General features: G+C 41.8%; 1 protein-coding gene and 1 long non-coding RNA gene across 8 annotated transcripts in view; one reads left to right on the forward strand and one right to left on the reverse strand.

Annotated features, from left to right (window-relative positions):
- CNTNAP5 (contactin associated protein family member 5) overlaps positions 1-15,621 on the reverse strand; it is a 1,036,258-nt gene that overhangs the window by 547,891 nt on the left and 472,746 nt on the right. Inside the window, exon 5 of the mRNA XM_070389061.1 lies at positions 2,020-2,223. Coding sequence (XP_070245162.1) covers positions 2,020-2,223 — 204 coding nt within the window. The remainder of the gene's footprint in view (positions 1-2,019; positions 2,224-15,621) is intronic.
- LOC138992062 (uncharacterized) overlaps positions 1-15,621 on the forward strand; it is a 254,200-nt gene that overhangs the window by 94,583 nt on the left and 143,996 nt on the right. The window lies entirely within an intron of this gene.

The following is a 15,621-nucleotide window of genomic DNA, read 5'->3' on the forward strand; positions in this document are numbered from 1 at the left end:
TGGTTAAGAATCCACCTGCCAATGCAGGAGATGTAAGAGATGAAAGCTCTATCCCTAAGTCTAGAAGAGCCCCTAAAGTAGGAAGTGGCACCCCACTCCAGTATTCTTGCCTGGGAAATCTCATGGGCAGAGAAGACCAGCAGGCTATAGCCCGTGGGGCCACAAAGAGTCATACATGACTGAGCACGGCAGATTGGATCACAGAAAATTCATTTTGAGTATTTTTAGTTTTCATGTTCATGCCCTGCTAGATAGTTATTAATAATATCCCAGGTTAGAAATAAGTAAATTGAGGCTTGGAAGTTATGAACTTTCCCCCAAAATAAATAGCTGGCACCTGTCTGCAAGTAAAATCTGTCACATGAGCACATCTTTTCCTTTCCATCCTGCTTTACTGTGACTGAAACTGCTGTACATCATTGGGTTATGCTTGCTGGGGCAGAGTTTCAGAGGGGTAATGGCAATAACTTTATCCACAACCCACAATGCTCTGTGAATGACTTGTCACTGGGTGTTAGGGAGGAAGTTACTCCATCCATTCTCGTTTCATGAAAATTGAACACCAGTTAACAGACTGATATGTTTCTGCTGAATATGTCCATCTTTCATAGACTTCACTGATAAATTTCTCTAGGTATGTGGACAAAACTGATTAGGTTACTAGCAAATCCTCTTTAGCTCTTCTCTGGGTGAGACTCTAAAGATGCCTTTGCTGTGTATTTAGTTTAGTGCATTAGATATCAATTTAATGAGCTAAACTTGGGATCCAGAGGCTGTCCTTGCTAGCACTGCCAATGTCCAACATAGAGGCTAAGGAGATGCTCAGAAATGCCTCAAAATAAGTATCTCCATTGCTTGGCTTTGGGGATGAGTTCACAATAATCTTCATTCTTATGCTAATTAGTAAAAGAACTTATTTCTAAATAATTATTATTAAAGGACAAAAAATTATCTGTGATATTTCTAGGCTTTCATGCAACATAAGCCTACAAACTGAATTCTGCTATGACGTTCTTTCTTTACTATTTGATCAGAAATACTCACCAGTAGGTGATAATTATCTTCCACAAGTATACTCTCCACCCCTTCCCCTAACACTAATAAATACCCAAAGGGAGGCAGAAACTCATTCTTACAGAATGCGGTCTCTTCCTTTTTTATCACCCTAACACTTTTTTCCTAGTTCCTTTTCTCCAGTAGAGCTTCTTGGTTTGCCTTTGCAAATTTGGGAGTTCTACTCCCTGCCTTCTGTACTTGGCTCATGCTTGCTTACAAAGTACCTTTCACATAAAGGAGGCTGACCATCTCTTAGTTGATTACCAAGAAATGCAGACCTGCCAGTAGTGAGGCAGGAACGACGGATGCCAACCCACAGCAGGAGGCCTGAGTCCTAAACAGATAGAAAGTAGGAGGGCATTCTGTACTAAATTGACTAGCATTTGGCAAATATAGGGCTCACCCTAGCACAGCCGAGGCATTTGATATAAACAAAAAACAAAACAGAGTTTCCTTTAATAAGACATGAGAATGCCCAGAAACTTAGATGCCATGCACATGACCCCTTGTTCCCTCACAAAACAAACAAAAAGTAAAATGTATCTTCTCCATATTCCCCCAGGAACTTAACTTTCATAAGTGTAACAAGTATAATAGATGGTGAGCAAGCCTTATTATATTGTAATATGTGTGCTTGTATGTGTGTTCAAACTTCCTCTAGCTAAAGCTTGTTACTTAAAAAAAAAAAAAGTGAAATACATCGAAAAAAAAAGAAAGGAAGGAAGGAAGAAAAACTAACCTGTATCTCTTCCCTACCTACTAAAATTCCCTTGTTTAAAGAATGCTATTTATGGCTTAAACATTTAAAAATGTGGATTTTTCTTCTCCAATTTGGATAAGGAAAATATGTCACTTTGACTGTGACACAGCAACTTCTAACTGACACACTAGGAGGATAACCTGCTAGAAAAGGAGTTCCCCGTAGCCCGACATGGCCAGGGACAGGGCAAAGCTTGACCCTACCCAAGTTGAGGTGCAGGGCGAGCCTTCCTCTCTGGAGCTCCAGGGTGATGTGGTCTCCCCGTTGTCCTTCTCCATGGAAGAGGACCCCATCTCCTTGCATGCTCTTGAACTTTAGGGAAATCACATCTTTAAGAGTACTCATCAGCTTCTGATTGAACCTGTAGAGTAGGGAGCTTCGACCATCGAAGTCAGCAATGTCCGATTCTAGGCACAAAAAGAGAGAGGAAGGAAAATCAGTGCACATCCTCAAAATGTTCTCCCTCTTTCCTGTCTTAGCTGTTGTTCAATTAGTTGAAATATTCCTGACATCTATAGGGTACTGACTCAAGGGGAAACATATAGCCCAGACCCAGTGTAATTAGACTCAGGGGAAATATTCATTTAGAAGCAACCATCACATACTCAGAGTGAACTGATCATCTGTCTAGAAGTTAAACCTCTCATTAGTGATAGTCAGCTTTTGCTTGAGGGGACAAGATGAGAATACCACAAGTACCTTTGTCAGGCTATATTGTGTTAGATGCCTGGCTGTAATAGTCTCTCATCATTTATCCTCCTTATTAACTTGCTTCTGATAGTTAGAGTCATTTTCTCCCATCATCTCCAGTTCAAGGTCAGAGATGAAAAATATAGTTCATTATTTCAACCCTGATGGAAAAATGCAGTTTTCCTAGATGTGTGTTAAGAAAGAATCTGAGGTTTTACTTTAGGTTCCTTTAAGTTTCCTTTAGGTTTATGGTTTGAAGTAATTATGTATGGATGTGAGAGTTGGACTGTAAAGAAAGCTGAGCATTGAAGAATTCATGCTTTTGAACTGTGGTGTTGGAGAAGACTCTTGAAAGTCCCTTGGACTGCAAGGAGATCCAACCAGTCCATCCTAAGGGAAATCAGTCCTGAATATTCATTGGAAGGACTGATGCTGTAGCTGAAACTCTAATACTTTGGCCACCTGATGTGGCCAAAGAAGAACTAATTCATTGGAAAAGACCCTTATGCTGGGAAAGACTGAGGCAGGAGGAGAAGGAGACTACAGAGGATGAAATGGAGGTGCATCACCGACTTGATGGACATGAGTCTGAGCAAGCTCCAGGAGTTGGTGATGGACAGGGAAGCCTGGTGTGCTGCAGTCCATGGAGTTCCAAAGAGTTGTACACAACTGAGTGACTGAACTGAACTGAACTTAGGGTAACTGGAAAATAATATTCAGTAAAAGTAGATTTACTATTTGAACAGAGAGGGCAAATATCTTGCATCCTTATCATGCCTGCCTTATCTTATGCTGATGATATGTATCATTTTCATTTTCATATAAAAATGAATATTCATTATTGTGAAAGCAAAAAAGGAAGTCCTGGTAATTATGATTTAGATAAGCTTATGTAGCAGATATGAATAACCATATCTGAAAATTATATGTCAAAAAACTAATAGAAATTTTCTTTTCCTTTTTTTATTGATGCATAATTGATCTACAACATTATATTAGCTTCAAGTGTACAACACAATGATTGCTGCTGTTGCTACTGCTGCTGCTGCTGCTGCTGCTAAGTCGCTTCAGTCGTGTCTGACTCTGTGTGACCCCAGAGACGGCAGCCCACCAGGCTCCCCCATCCCTGGGATTCTCCAGACAAGAACACTGCAGTGGGTTGCCATTTCCTTCTCCAATGCATGAAAGTGAAAAGTGAAAGTGAAGTCGCTCAGTCGTGTCCAACTGTTACCGACCCCATGGACTGCAGCCTACCAGGCTCCTCCACCCATGGGATTTTCCAGGCAAGAGGACTGGAGTGGGGCCACACAATGATTAGATATTTATATATATTGCAAAGTCAGCAGCACAAAAAGTGTATTTAACTTTTGTATTTTACATAGTTACAGAATTTTTTTCTTGTGACGAGAACTTTTAAGAACTACTATCTAAGCAGCTTTCAAATATGAGGAGTCTTACCTCACCAAAGAATATAGAAAGATGGCAAATAAGCATCTGAAAAGATGCTCCACATCACACATCACCTGAGAAATGCAAATTAAAATAATGCGGCACTGTTAAATGTACGCCCATTAGAATGGCCTAACCCTGAAACACCGACACCACCAAATGCTGAGGTAGGAAGATGTGGAGCAATAGGGAGTCTCATTCACTGAGAGATGGGACACGGAACAGTACAGCCACCATGGAAGACAGTTTGGTCGTTTCTTACGAAGCTAAATGTACTCTACTTATACCACCTAGCACTCTTACTCTGTTGTATTTACTCAAAAGAGTTGAAAACTTGAGTCCACACAAACACCTGCACACAGATGTTTACAGCAGCTTCAGTTATAATTGCCAAATCTTATAAACAACCAAAATACACTTCACCAGGTGAATGGATAACAAAACTGTGGTGCATTGAGATAACAGAATATTGCACAGCACTAAAAGGAAATGAACTGTCAAGCCGTGAAAAGAAAGAAACAAACAAAAACCTTAAATACATATTACTTAATGAAAAAATGTCAATCTGAAAATGCTACTCTATGAGTCCAGAAGCATTACATTCTAGGAAAAGCAAAACTATGGGACAGGAAAAAGATCAGTAGAGGCCAGGGGTTGATCAGAGGGAAAGAGGAATTGGCAGAGTGCAGAGGATTTCTAGGACAGTGAAAATACAGATACTGAAATGATAAGATGCATGCTATTATATGTTACTCTAAACTTACAGAATGTACAACACCAACAGTGAACTGTTGTAGAAGTCGGACCATCAAGAAACCAAGCACCACACTCGGAGAATTGGAGAATTCAGGTTTATTGTCCAAAAACCAAGCACCGCGCTCAGAAATTTGGAGAAACCAGGTTCATTACTCCAGTGCGCCCAGAGGAGTTAACTCTTCCAGCTCTGCGCCCAGAACAAAGGAGTTACAGAATTTTTATAGACAGTGCATGACCCCAGACTTTAGTGGATAGTGCTGTTAATAGGCAAGTTCAAATTAAGGGTCTCATGCACACAGAAACAGCAGTTAGGACACAGCAGGGGGATGCCTGACCTTTACACAAACATGGTTAAGCAGGATTACAGGGGTTGAGTAATTGACAAGGGTGAATGATGTAAGTTTCAGCTCAGTAGCCCCAGGACCCATCTTCTGCCCTTGTGGCTGGCCCGTAGTATTGGATATGCATTCAGAAGGCCACTGTCATCTTTCCAGTCTCCAATCTGTAGAGACCTGAGCTTTTTGGTGGGACCTCTGTCTTTATAAACTGGGACTCCCAGCAATTCACCCTGGACTAGGGGAAGGAGGAAAAGGGAGGGATGGATAGTCTCCAATACCATGCCCCCACCAGTTGGCTGGTAAAATCAAATATCGTTAGTCCCACAAATCCAATATAATCCTTCAGGAGCAGGCCAATGTCCTTCAGTAGACAAGTCATCCCATCAGGTCTTTAAATCAGGGAACCTTGCTAGAGGGTGAGGATTAGGCTCTGTATAGTTTGGGCTTTCCCATGTGACTTTGCAAGGAGCTAGCTGAGTTACAGGGCACCCCACTCCAGTAATCTTGCCTGGAAAATATCATGGACGGAGGAGCCTGGTAGGCTGCAGTCCACGGTGTCGCCAAGAGTCAGACACGACTGAACGACTTCACTTTCACTTTTCACTTTCATGCATTGGAGAAGGAAATGGCAACCCACTCCAGTGTTCATGCCTGGAGAATCCCAGGGACGGGAGAGCCTGGTGGGCTGCCGTCTATGGGGTTGCACAGAGTCAGACATGACTGAAGTGACTTAGCAGCACAGCAGCAGCTGAGTTACAGAAGCAGAATGAGCATGAGGTTATTTCTAGCTGGGTGAAAGTTTTTAAATTTTCCTCTTCAGAACCATAACGCAAAATGTGGACTTTGGGTGATTGTTTTTTGTCAGTGTAGGTTCATCAGCTGTAATAAATGTACCACTTTGATAGGGACACTGATAATGGGGGAGGGGGACTTGTATTTGTGAGAGCCAGGGGTATACTGGAAGTTTCTATACCTTCCTCTGTACTTTCCTTAATTCTGCTGTGAATGTAAACTGCTCTAAAAATAGCCTTTAAAATAAATAATAGTGATTCTTTGGAGGTGTTGTTATAGGTGTTTTTATATTTTCTATTCTTTTATCATAAAAACTTTTACAAAAAATATTTTATTACTTTTTTAATAGGAGAATGTTAAAGCTGTTTAATTACAGTTTAAAACAGATCCATTATATACCATCTTATGTGGGTGGGATGGTGGTGAATGGGTGTATGAAGGGGGTGAAATTATTCTTATTTGAAATTAACTACTTGATAAAACTCAATCTTTTTATTATTCACCAAGCAATTAAAACCCTCACCTTGAGCATACACAGTAATAAATTAAGTTTTTGCTTTTTTTTTTTTTTTTTGACCAAGGAGCTAGAAGTATCCTTTGGAAAGCTGAAATTTTGAAATGAAAATAAAAATGAAACCATACCTTTCTGGTAATTAATGTTAAAATACAGTTCCATAATTTATTCCTATGGAATAAAGTGGTTCTAACCAAGGTTGCTAATACACCTGAGACCCAAAAATGAAATAGTCCAGAGACAGAGGGATTCTCACCAATCCTCAACTTTCTCAGACCCTCTCCCCCATCACCCCATCAATGCTTCTACCTCTGTCCTCTGAAACCAGTCTCTACTAAAACCAAGTGGAGACTATAGACAGCAAGTTGGTATCAGTCAGAGAATAATAAGGATCATAATGTAGATAACAGCATGGATGTTAAACTGTGATGGCTGTAGCTTAACTGGGTCATGTTGGCAGCTCTATATCTTGAAGACTTGATATCCTCATCTATAAAATGGGGTAATTGCATCCTTCAGAGAAGACTGCTGTGAGCATCAAATGTGCTTATCCATATAAAGTGATAATGTATACAAAGGGATGCCATCATATCTGGCATGTTACTTGTGTTAAATCCTTAAGAGGGATTAGGAGTATTAACAGTGTTTAGGATACATGGAGGAACTTACATTCCTCCCCAGTCTACTCTTGTGGCTGACACCCCACTTTCTCACCTACAATAATGCTTTTCAATTTTTGAGTCAATGGTTTACTGCCCAGGGATGCAAGTTGGCCCCAAGTTTTCTGTTCTGCCATACTTCAAACTCTACTTGAAATTCCTTGTGTGCAGGTCTGCACCTGTGTGTTCCTGCTCTATTCTGAAACCTCCCCCTTGGCTCTGCACCAGACTCTGGATTAGGAACTGAGTCCTTAGGAGCCTAGTGCTGAGTGAGGGGACATGGCACATACAACTGGTGAGCCATGACACTAATATGGCACATTGTGAGCTAAAATAGAAGGGTACGCCCACTGCAATGGGAACAGTGTGAAGTTCAAACATTGTATATGACTCTGAGAGTGGGGTGATTTCTGACATGAATAAGCATGCATTTCTGAGTTACTATTGAAAAGACATGCCTTGATCTAATTGTTTCATGAGAAATTTGGAAAACTTTCAAGAAGATATGCTCAAGTCGTTTATTAAGATTCCAGGAACAATCAGAAGGGAAGAGGTATTGCCCTTCCCCACCCCTCACCCCCTGCTTCCCAGCCTTCATGCCACGTCTTATTGCCTGGAGGCCAAAACAGCCTGGAAGGGGGCCCAACAGTGATGGCAGTAATATTGCTGAGGGGAGAAGACTCTTCCTTTCTCCACTCCATGGCACTATCTCTTTTCCAATTCATCCCAGCATTCATGATCTGCAATTCAATCCTTCAGATATCTAGCTAATCTAGGGACTTTATCAATGCTATAAGTGGTGATGACATAGGTTACTTCTAAGAAAATATATCTTCATGTTGCCACGAGATCTTAAGAAAACTGAATTGATCAATAGGGCAGGAAAAAAGAAAATATTGTTGAAGTCTCACAGACCTGGGTTTCAAATCTGGTTTTGCTATTTACTAGCTGGGGGACTTGAGACAACTTTCTTGACTTCTCCAAGCTTCAAGGTCGTATTTGTACAATAGAGCTAAGAGAAACTTACTCTAAAAGGCTCTACAAGAATTACATAAATCATTCTTGGAAATGAAGAGTCACTCAATATTTTACTCCCTAATTCCATTATTAATCCAAAGCCATTGCTGCAATGGTAAAGATCTGAAGCATGATGTGAAGATGGTATGAAGAGTATGGTATAAAGGAAATCTGAGATTGGGGTTCAGTATGCCTCACATTGCATTGAGCAGACATTTATCCAAGCCTTCATCACTATCCATATTCTCACAATAGCCTTATAACTGCCCAGCTAGACTCAACCTCTGCAACCTCCCTTTGAACCATTCTGTCAATTTCCCATTCCATTTGCTAAAGCCCTTCAGTAAACCCCCTTTGCACAAAAATTAAATTCTACCTGTCTCAGGTCCGTCTAGTCAAAGCTATGGTTTTTCCAGTGGTCATGTATGAATGTGAGAGCTGGACTATAAAGAAAGCTGAGTGCTGAAGAGTTGATGCTTTTGAACTGTGGTGTTGGAGAAGACTCCTGAGAGCCCTTTGGACTGCAAGGAGATCCAACCAGTCCATCCTAAAGGAGACCAGGCCTGGATGTTCATTGGAAGGACTGATGTTGAAGCTGAAACTCCAATACTTTGGCCACCTGATGCGAAGAGCTGATTCATTTGAAAAGACCTTGATGCTGGGAAAGATTGAGGGCAGAGGAGAAGGGGTTAACAGAGGATGAGATGGTTGAATGGCATCACGGACTCAATGGACATGGGTTTGGGTAGACTCCGGGAGTTGGTGATGGACAGGGAGTCCTGGCGTGCTGCAGTTCACAGAGTCGCTAAGAGTCGGACATGACTGAGTGACTGAACTGAACGGTCTCTGTCCTCCTTTCTCCCCTCATCCACTACTTCTCCCCACAACCTTCATCCTACTCCAAGTCTGTGTGTGTGTGTGTGTGTGTGTGTGTGTGATATGCATGCATGTCTATATTGAAGGACATAGGAACATGTATAGAACACACACTCTGAGCCCTGTAATGCTCTAAATGCTTTTTGTGCTTGAATTTATTTAATCGTATCAATCACCTATTGGTGATTGGGAAGAGTAAATAATAGGGAAGAACAAATCTGATGCCCTGTTAGATTTGTTTCTTTTACCTTTGCATTCTAGTGCTTTTGTTTTAAGAATGTTGGCTATAGCCTGACATATCCAGCATAGTCCATTTTTAAGACTCTGGTCTTAAAGGGTGTAACATCTTTCCATTCACACAGAGGTAAAAAGTTGCAAAACAGAGAATAACATTTGTCTTGGGGCTTCCTTGGTGGCTCAGAGGTTAAAGTGTCTATGTGCAATGCGGGAGACCTGGGTTCGATCCCTGGGTCAGGAAGATCCCCTGGAGAAGGAAATGGCAACCCACTCCAGTATTCTTGCCTGGAGAATCCCATGGGTGGAGGAGCCTGGTGGGCTACAGTCCACGGGGTCGCAAAGAGTCCGACATGACTGAGCGACTTCAAGATGGAGATTTAAAGGAACATCTTGACCTGACCTACAGGACAGCTGCAAGAACAAAGGATTCTGACAAAGTTTGCAACAATGAACCACACCTCTCCCTCACCTTGCCTTTTAAAATGCTTTTCAGTTCAGTTCAGTTGCTCAGTCATGTCCAACTCTTTGCAATCCCATGAATCACAGCACGCCAGGCTTCCCTGTCCATCACCAACTCCCAGAGTTTACTCAAACTCATGTCCATCGAGTCGGTGATGCCATCCAAACATCTCATCCTCTGTCGTCCCCTTCTCCTCCTGCCCCCAATCCCTCCCAGCATCAGGGTCTTTTCCAATAAGTCAACTCTTTGCATCAGGTGGCCAAAGTATTGGAGTTTCAGCCTCAGCATCAGTCCTTCCAGTGAACACCCAGGACTGGTCTCCTTTAGGATGGACTGGTTGGATCTCCTTGCAGTCCAAGGGACTCGCAAGAATCTTCTCCAACACCATGGTTTAAAAGCATCAATTCTTCAGTGCTCACCTTTCTTCACAGTCAAACTCTCACATCCATACATGACCGTTGGAAAAACCATAGCCTTGACTAAACCTTTGTTGGCAAAGTATTATCTCTGCTTTTTAATATGCTATCTAGGTTGGTCATAACTTTCCTTCCAAGGAGCAAAAGTCTTTTAATTTCATGGCTGCAATCACCATCTGCAGTGATTTTGGAGCCCAGAAAAATAAAGTCTGACACTGTTTCCACTGTTTGCCCATCTATTTCCCATAAAGTGATGGGACCAGATGCCATGATCTTAGTTTTCTGAATGTTGAGCTTTAAGCCAACATTTTCACTCTCCACTTTCACTTTCATCAAGAGGCTCTTTAGTTCCTCTTCACTTTCTGCCATAAGGGTGGTGTCATCTGCATGTCTGAGGTTATTGATATTTCTCCCGGCAATCTTGATTCCAGTTTGTGCTTCTTCCAGCCCAGTGTTTCTCATGATGTACTCTGTGTATAAGTTAAATAAGCAGGGTGACAATATACAGCCTTGACGTACCCCTTTTCCTATTTGGAACCAGTCTGTTGTTCCATGTCCAGTTCTAACTGTTGCTTCCTGACCTGCATACAGGTTTCTCAAGAGGCAGGTCAGGTGGTCTGGTATTCCCATCTCTTTAAGAATTTTCCACAGTTTATTGTGATCCACACCGTCAAAGGCTTTGGCATAGTCAGTAAAGCAGAACTAGATGTTTTTCTGGAACTCTCTTGCTTTTTCGATGATCCAGGTTTACTTGAAGGTTTCAGGGAACTGGGAGGTTTCTGGGCACAAGCCACTCATCTCCTTGCATGTCCCTGATATACATCTTTTCTCTGCTCCCGACTTCATCATTTCAGTTTGTTTGGCCTCACTGTGCATTAGGCACTTGAACTTGTGTTCAGTAACACTATGAGGAACACACTATTTTTATTATTGCTATTTTACAAGTGAGGACACTATGGCACAAGGAACACATAGTTAGTAAGTGGCAGAGCTGGAAATCCAAACAACCCATTGGGACTTAGGCTTACTTTTTGTGTGCTGAGAACCTTCCCGAGTGCCGCCCCTCTCTGGCTGATGCTTTGACATGTGGCTCATTAGTCTGGTGCTTAGCCCTTCCCTTAGCAGCTTCCTCCCACAAGTTAGTCTTCCACTGAGCACACTGCCACTCTCTTGGATAATTCACCTCCCAACCAGATTGTGACACGTAGTTGCTTCCAGATGTGTTTACTCTCCTGTTCTCCAGCAGGACAGTCAATCCCTTGGCAAGAGGGTTCAGATGTGTATAAATCACCTCATTAATTCAGAACCCAGAATTTCATGTGAACTGATTTAGGGACCTAGTGCAGTACCTACGCCTGAGGGCAATGCTGTCAGTTGTCCCCTGACTTCCTCTCCTGTGACCTGCCCCCATCCTACAAGAGCCAGGCTACCCATTCACACTCGAAGCATTTGTTTCTCTGGAGGCACTCAGTCACGATTCCTGAGTTCTTCACAAATGCTCTTTATAACAAAGATAAGAGTCCCCTGTTAGAGAGCTCAGAAGTGTGACAGGTTTTCTCTTAACACCACTGAAGACCAATGAGAGAAACACTTCGGCAGTCCAAGATAACTCAAATACCCTGAACCTTTGCAATGTTAGTCAAGTCTCATGCAAAATGCACCAGCCATTTCAGAGATGGAGAAATCACATTAAAAAATGTGTTTAAGAAGGATTAGAGATTTCTCCACTGAAAAGCTAATAATTCCTCCAGACACAAGAGAATTAAGCATTCAGATTCCCAACTTCACTTGGCTATCACAGATTTAACATATATAAAAAAAAAAAGGCCCATCATTTTACAGTGCTGCTCTTAAGAGCAAAGAAGGCAATGGCACTCCACTCCAGTACTCTTGCTTGGAAAATCCCATGGACGGAGGAGCCTGGTAGGCTGCAGTCCATGGGGTCGCTGAGGGTCGGACACGACTGAGTGACTTCACTTTCACTTTTCACTTTCATGCATTGGAGAAGGAAATGGCAACCCACTCCAGTGTTCTTGCCTGGAGAATTCCAGGGATGGGGGAGCCTGGTGGGCTGCCATCTATGGGATCTCACAGAGTCGGACACGACTAAAGTGACTCAGCAGCGGCAGATCTTAAGAGAAACAATTCTATTATATACTGGACTTTCCTGAATAGATACTATGGTAACCACCTTGTCCTAATATTCTCCTTTGGTATTAATTTGCACCATGAGATCTCGTTATGAAGATCTATATCTTCATTCATGTTTTACACATGTCTTGAAGCAAGATGCTCTTTAACAATATGAAAAAAAGAAACAGGATAAAATGAAGAAAGCATTGAAAGATGCATAAAGGTTAGAGAAGGATCCTACTGGCAGATGAAGTGTGTGATCACCTCAGAGTATAGTTTTAAGAGCACTGAGAAAATAACTGACAAAACTAAGTATATCCTCTGCACTCTCTGTCACAGCTTTTCTAAGCCACTCGTACAGATTTCTTCATTTGGATTAGCAATCCTTTCTCCAGGGGAAAAAGAAACTAATTAGCATATTTTGCCTAATTTAATGTTCCTCTTAACAGCCTTAGGAGGTTCATATTTTTCCCCATTTGTAAAAAGGAGAAGCCAAAGCTTGGGAAGATTACATACCCTGCCACAAGACATACACACGGTAATAAGTTGTTTGACACAGAAGTCCTAAATGTTTCCTCATTAGAAAGTGGGGTGTCGGTGTGAGGATTATGACATGAAACACCTCATGGACAGGGAGACCGTGCATGACTCTGGTCCAGGAAGAATCAGGCATGCCTGCAGAATGTATGTATGAGTGAGTGTATAAGGAAGAAGATGCCCATTTAAGGAAAGATGAATGGGGGTTTTTTCCTTACAGGTTGATATTAATTTCCTCACGGCCTCTGCTCTTTTTGCCTTTGCTCCTTTACTCACAGACCAAGTTCCATCAGAACAACAGTTCTTGGCTTTTTAAGGGTAGATATGTAATGTCCTCCCCACCCTCATTACCTCCACTAAGCTTGAGCCTCTTACTCTGGTTGATTTGGGGGTCTCACTTCACCCAGACATTCTCATATTTGAACCTTTATTGAGACCCCCTCCACATGGTGAGGTCCATGTTCAGCACAGGTGGATAGCGATGAAATCAATAGAGGTCCCTGGTCTCAAAGGCTAAGCTGGAGGCAGTGCTACACGATTACACATTCCTGGGAAGGGACTGAGCACTTGGTGCTGAAGAAGTCTAAAGGAGTGATGTTCAATCCTCTCCAGCTGGAGATAATACTTCTCCCTAGTCCTATGCATCCTAGGGATGCATAGAAGTTAGGCAGGTGAGGTATGTGTAAACATCATTGCCAACAGAAAGAAGGAGGTTCCTGTTTCAGAGGGTCAGATCTCCGATCCACAAAGATTCCAACTTGCTGGACCAGTTATTCCAGAGGTGTGCTCTCTGCACCTGTAGCCTTGGTATCCCCAGGGAGCTTCTTAGAAGTACACGATTTAGGATATCATTGCAGACCTATGGAATTAGAGACTCTGGGCTTAGGACCTAGAGATTTGCATGTTTTCAAGCTCTCTAGGTGAGTCTGATGCTCACTGAAGTTTGAGACCCTCTGGGCTAAAAGGAAGCTAGGAGAGTAGGGATGCAAGAGGCTGGGAAGAGAGTCAGGGGTTTTACAATGGAGGATCCTATTAACAATTAAATAATGAGTTTTAATGGGACCTTGAGATCAATGGAGAAATAACTGTTAAAGTATTAAAAATAAGGAACATGCATGGCCAGTTGGGCTTTTAGAAAGAACTCTCTGGATTTTATAAAATTCTTCCATAGTATTTATTTGGTCAGTGCACATTCCAACCCTAACTACCTAAACCTCTCCCTCAGTGGAATTACCCAATTTCATTGTCTCCTGCCAAAGTGACAAAGCCCTAATGTGGTCTTTTGAGTGTTCTTTTTTCCTTTTTCCTGCCCTTAATACATGATGACCACTCATCAGAGTTCCTTTTTTTACCTACAATGCCAACCAGAACACAGCTGTTAGATATTTGCTTCCTGCAGCGGACCATTCTCCGTCATCCTGAAAATCGATTTTTAGAATCTCATTAAAATGAACTCAATTTGTGGTTTGATAAGACGGTCATACACTGGCAGATTTTGCTAGAATATTAAGGTTAGGTTGATTGTGAATCTGAGGAGTCTTTAGGATAAGGGCAGCTCCTCCAGCTCACAAACCTCTCCTTTTAGGTCAAGATAAATCCACATTCACTCCCCTCCATTGCAGCAGTACTGAGAAATGCCAGTGTTTGGCCGACTTCCCATGAGACCATAATTGCTGACCCAGCTGTCATAGCTTGTTGTCAGAGAAAGACAAAGTTCTGGAGGCATATTCTGGCATGTTTGATGGATGTTGGTAGCTTGTCAACAAACCAGCTAAAAAAAGGATTCCACTGAATAAAAGATTCCGAGCTTGAATCCTCAAGTGAGCTGAGAAGGATTCTCATGTGGGCTTGTGACATGGAGTCTATTTTCTTACAAGAAGGAAAGCTGGAACTCAAAGTTGACAAGAGAAACCATTGATTCATTCTGAGAAAATCAGTGTGTCTCAGACTCTGGGGCTGTTTGCAGTAACCATGATTTTCAACACAATTACAGTTTGAAGCCTTATCTCATGATACTTTATATAATAAAAGTGATTATTATTCAGACCATACACTTGCACTGAATACTTGAGGGCTTTGATTAGCAATCTACAGACCACAGAGGTTTCCACAGTCAACTCACATTTACAGAGATCCTCCACCAACTCTGTGACTTTTACAGGCCTTATCAGAAGCCCATGATAACATCAGATGAACTGTGAAAACAGTGTAAGTTTCCAAAACTGACTGTGACAATTCCTAAGAATAGCTTTTCTTACAGAATTTCTGATGTGTCTGTGCATGAGAGTAGTTTGGGGAAAAAAAAAAAAAAAAGTCCTAAGAAGACAACATAAAAAAAAAACAGTCAGTACACAAAACAAAATAGAAACTTTAAATTCCAATCCTAACTTTAGTGGATACACTGACAGTCATACTTGCCTTCTTAAAATGTTTTTTGGCTGGCTTACACTTGTAGACAGTTCTTGGAATAAGGAAGAACAAAACTGACTCCACATTGGATATTTCTTTAACTTTAAACTTCGCATTCTATATTGCTCTTGCTACAAGCTAATCACTAAAGGAATGTTGCCTATAGCTTAAAGTGTACATAATGGCCCATCTCTGGGAACTCTGCCTGCCATGGCTGAGCTCCTTTGTTTAAGATCATACTCTGACCAGCCCACCAGTGAATGGCTGCAGGAAGGAAGAAATTAACACATCCACTCTGGAATCTGGCTGGAACCAGAAAATATTTGCAACAACTTATTACTTTTTTATGATACCTCCTGACCTCCTGCTCTTTGTCATAAATAAAACTAGCATCCAAACCTGGGCAAGATGATTTTTGGGGGTAGTCCCCTGTCTTCTGGATCTGCTGGCTTTCTGAATAAAGGCTCTATACTTTGCCCTGTTACTCATCTCTCAATATATTGGCCTGTGATGCAGAGAGCA

Source organism: Bos mutus, chromosome 2 (assembly GCF_027580195.1).
Source record: "Bos mutus isolate GX-2022 chromosome 2, NWIPB_WYAK_1.1, whole genome shotgun sequence".
Lineage (NCBI taxonomy): Eukaryota > Metazoa > Chordata > Mammalia > Artiodactyla > Bovidae > Bos > Bos mutus.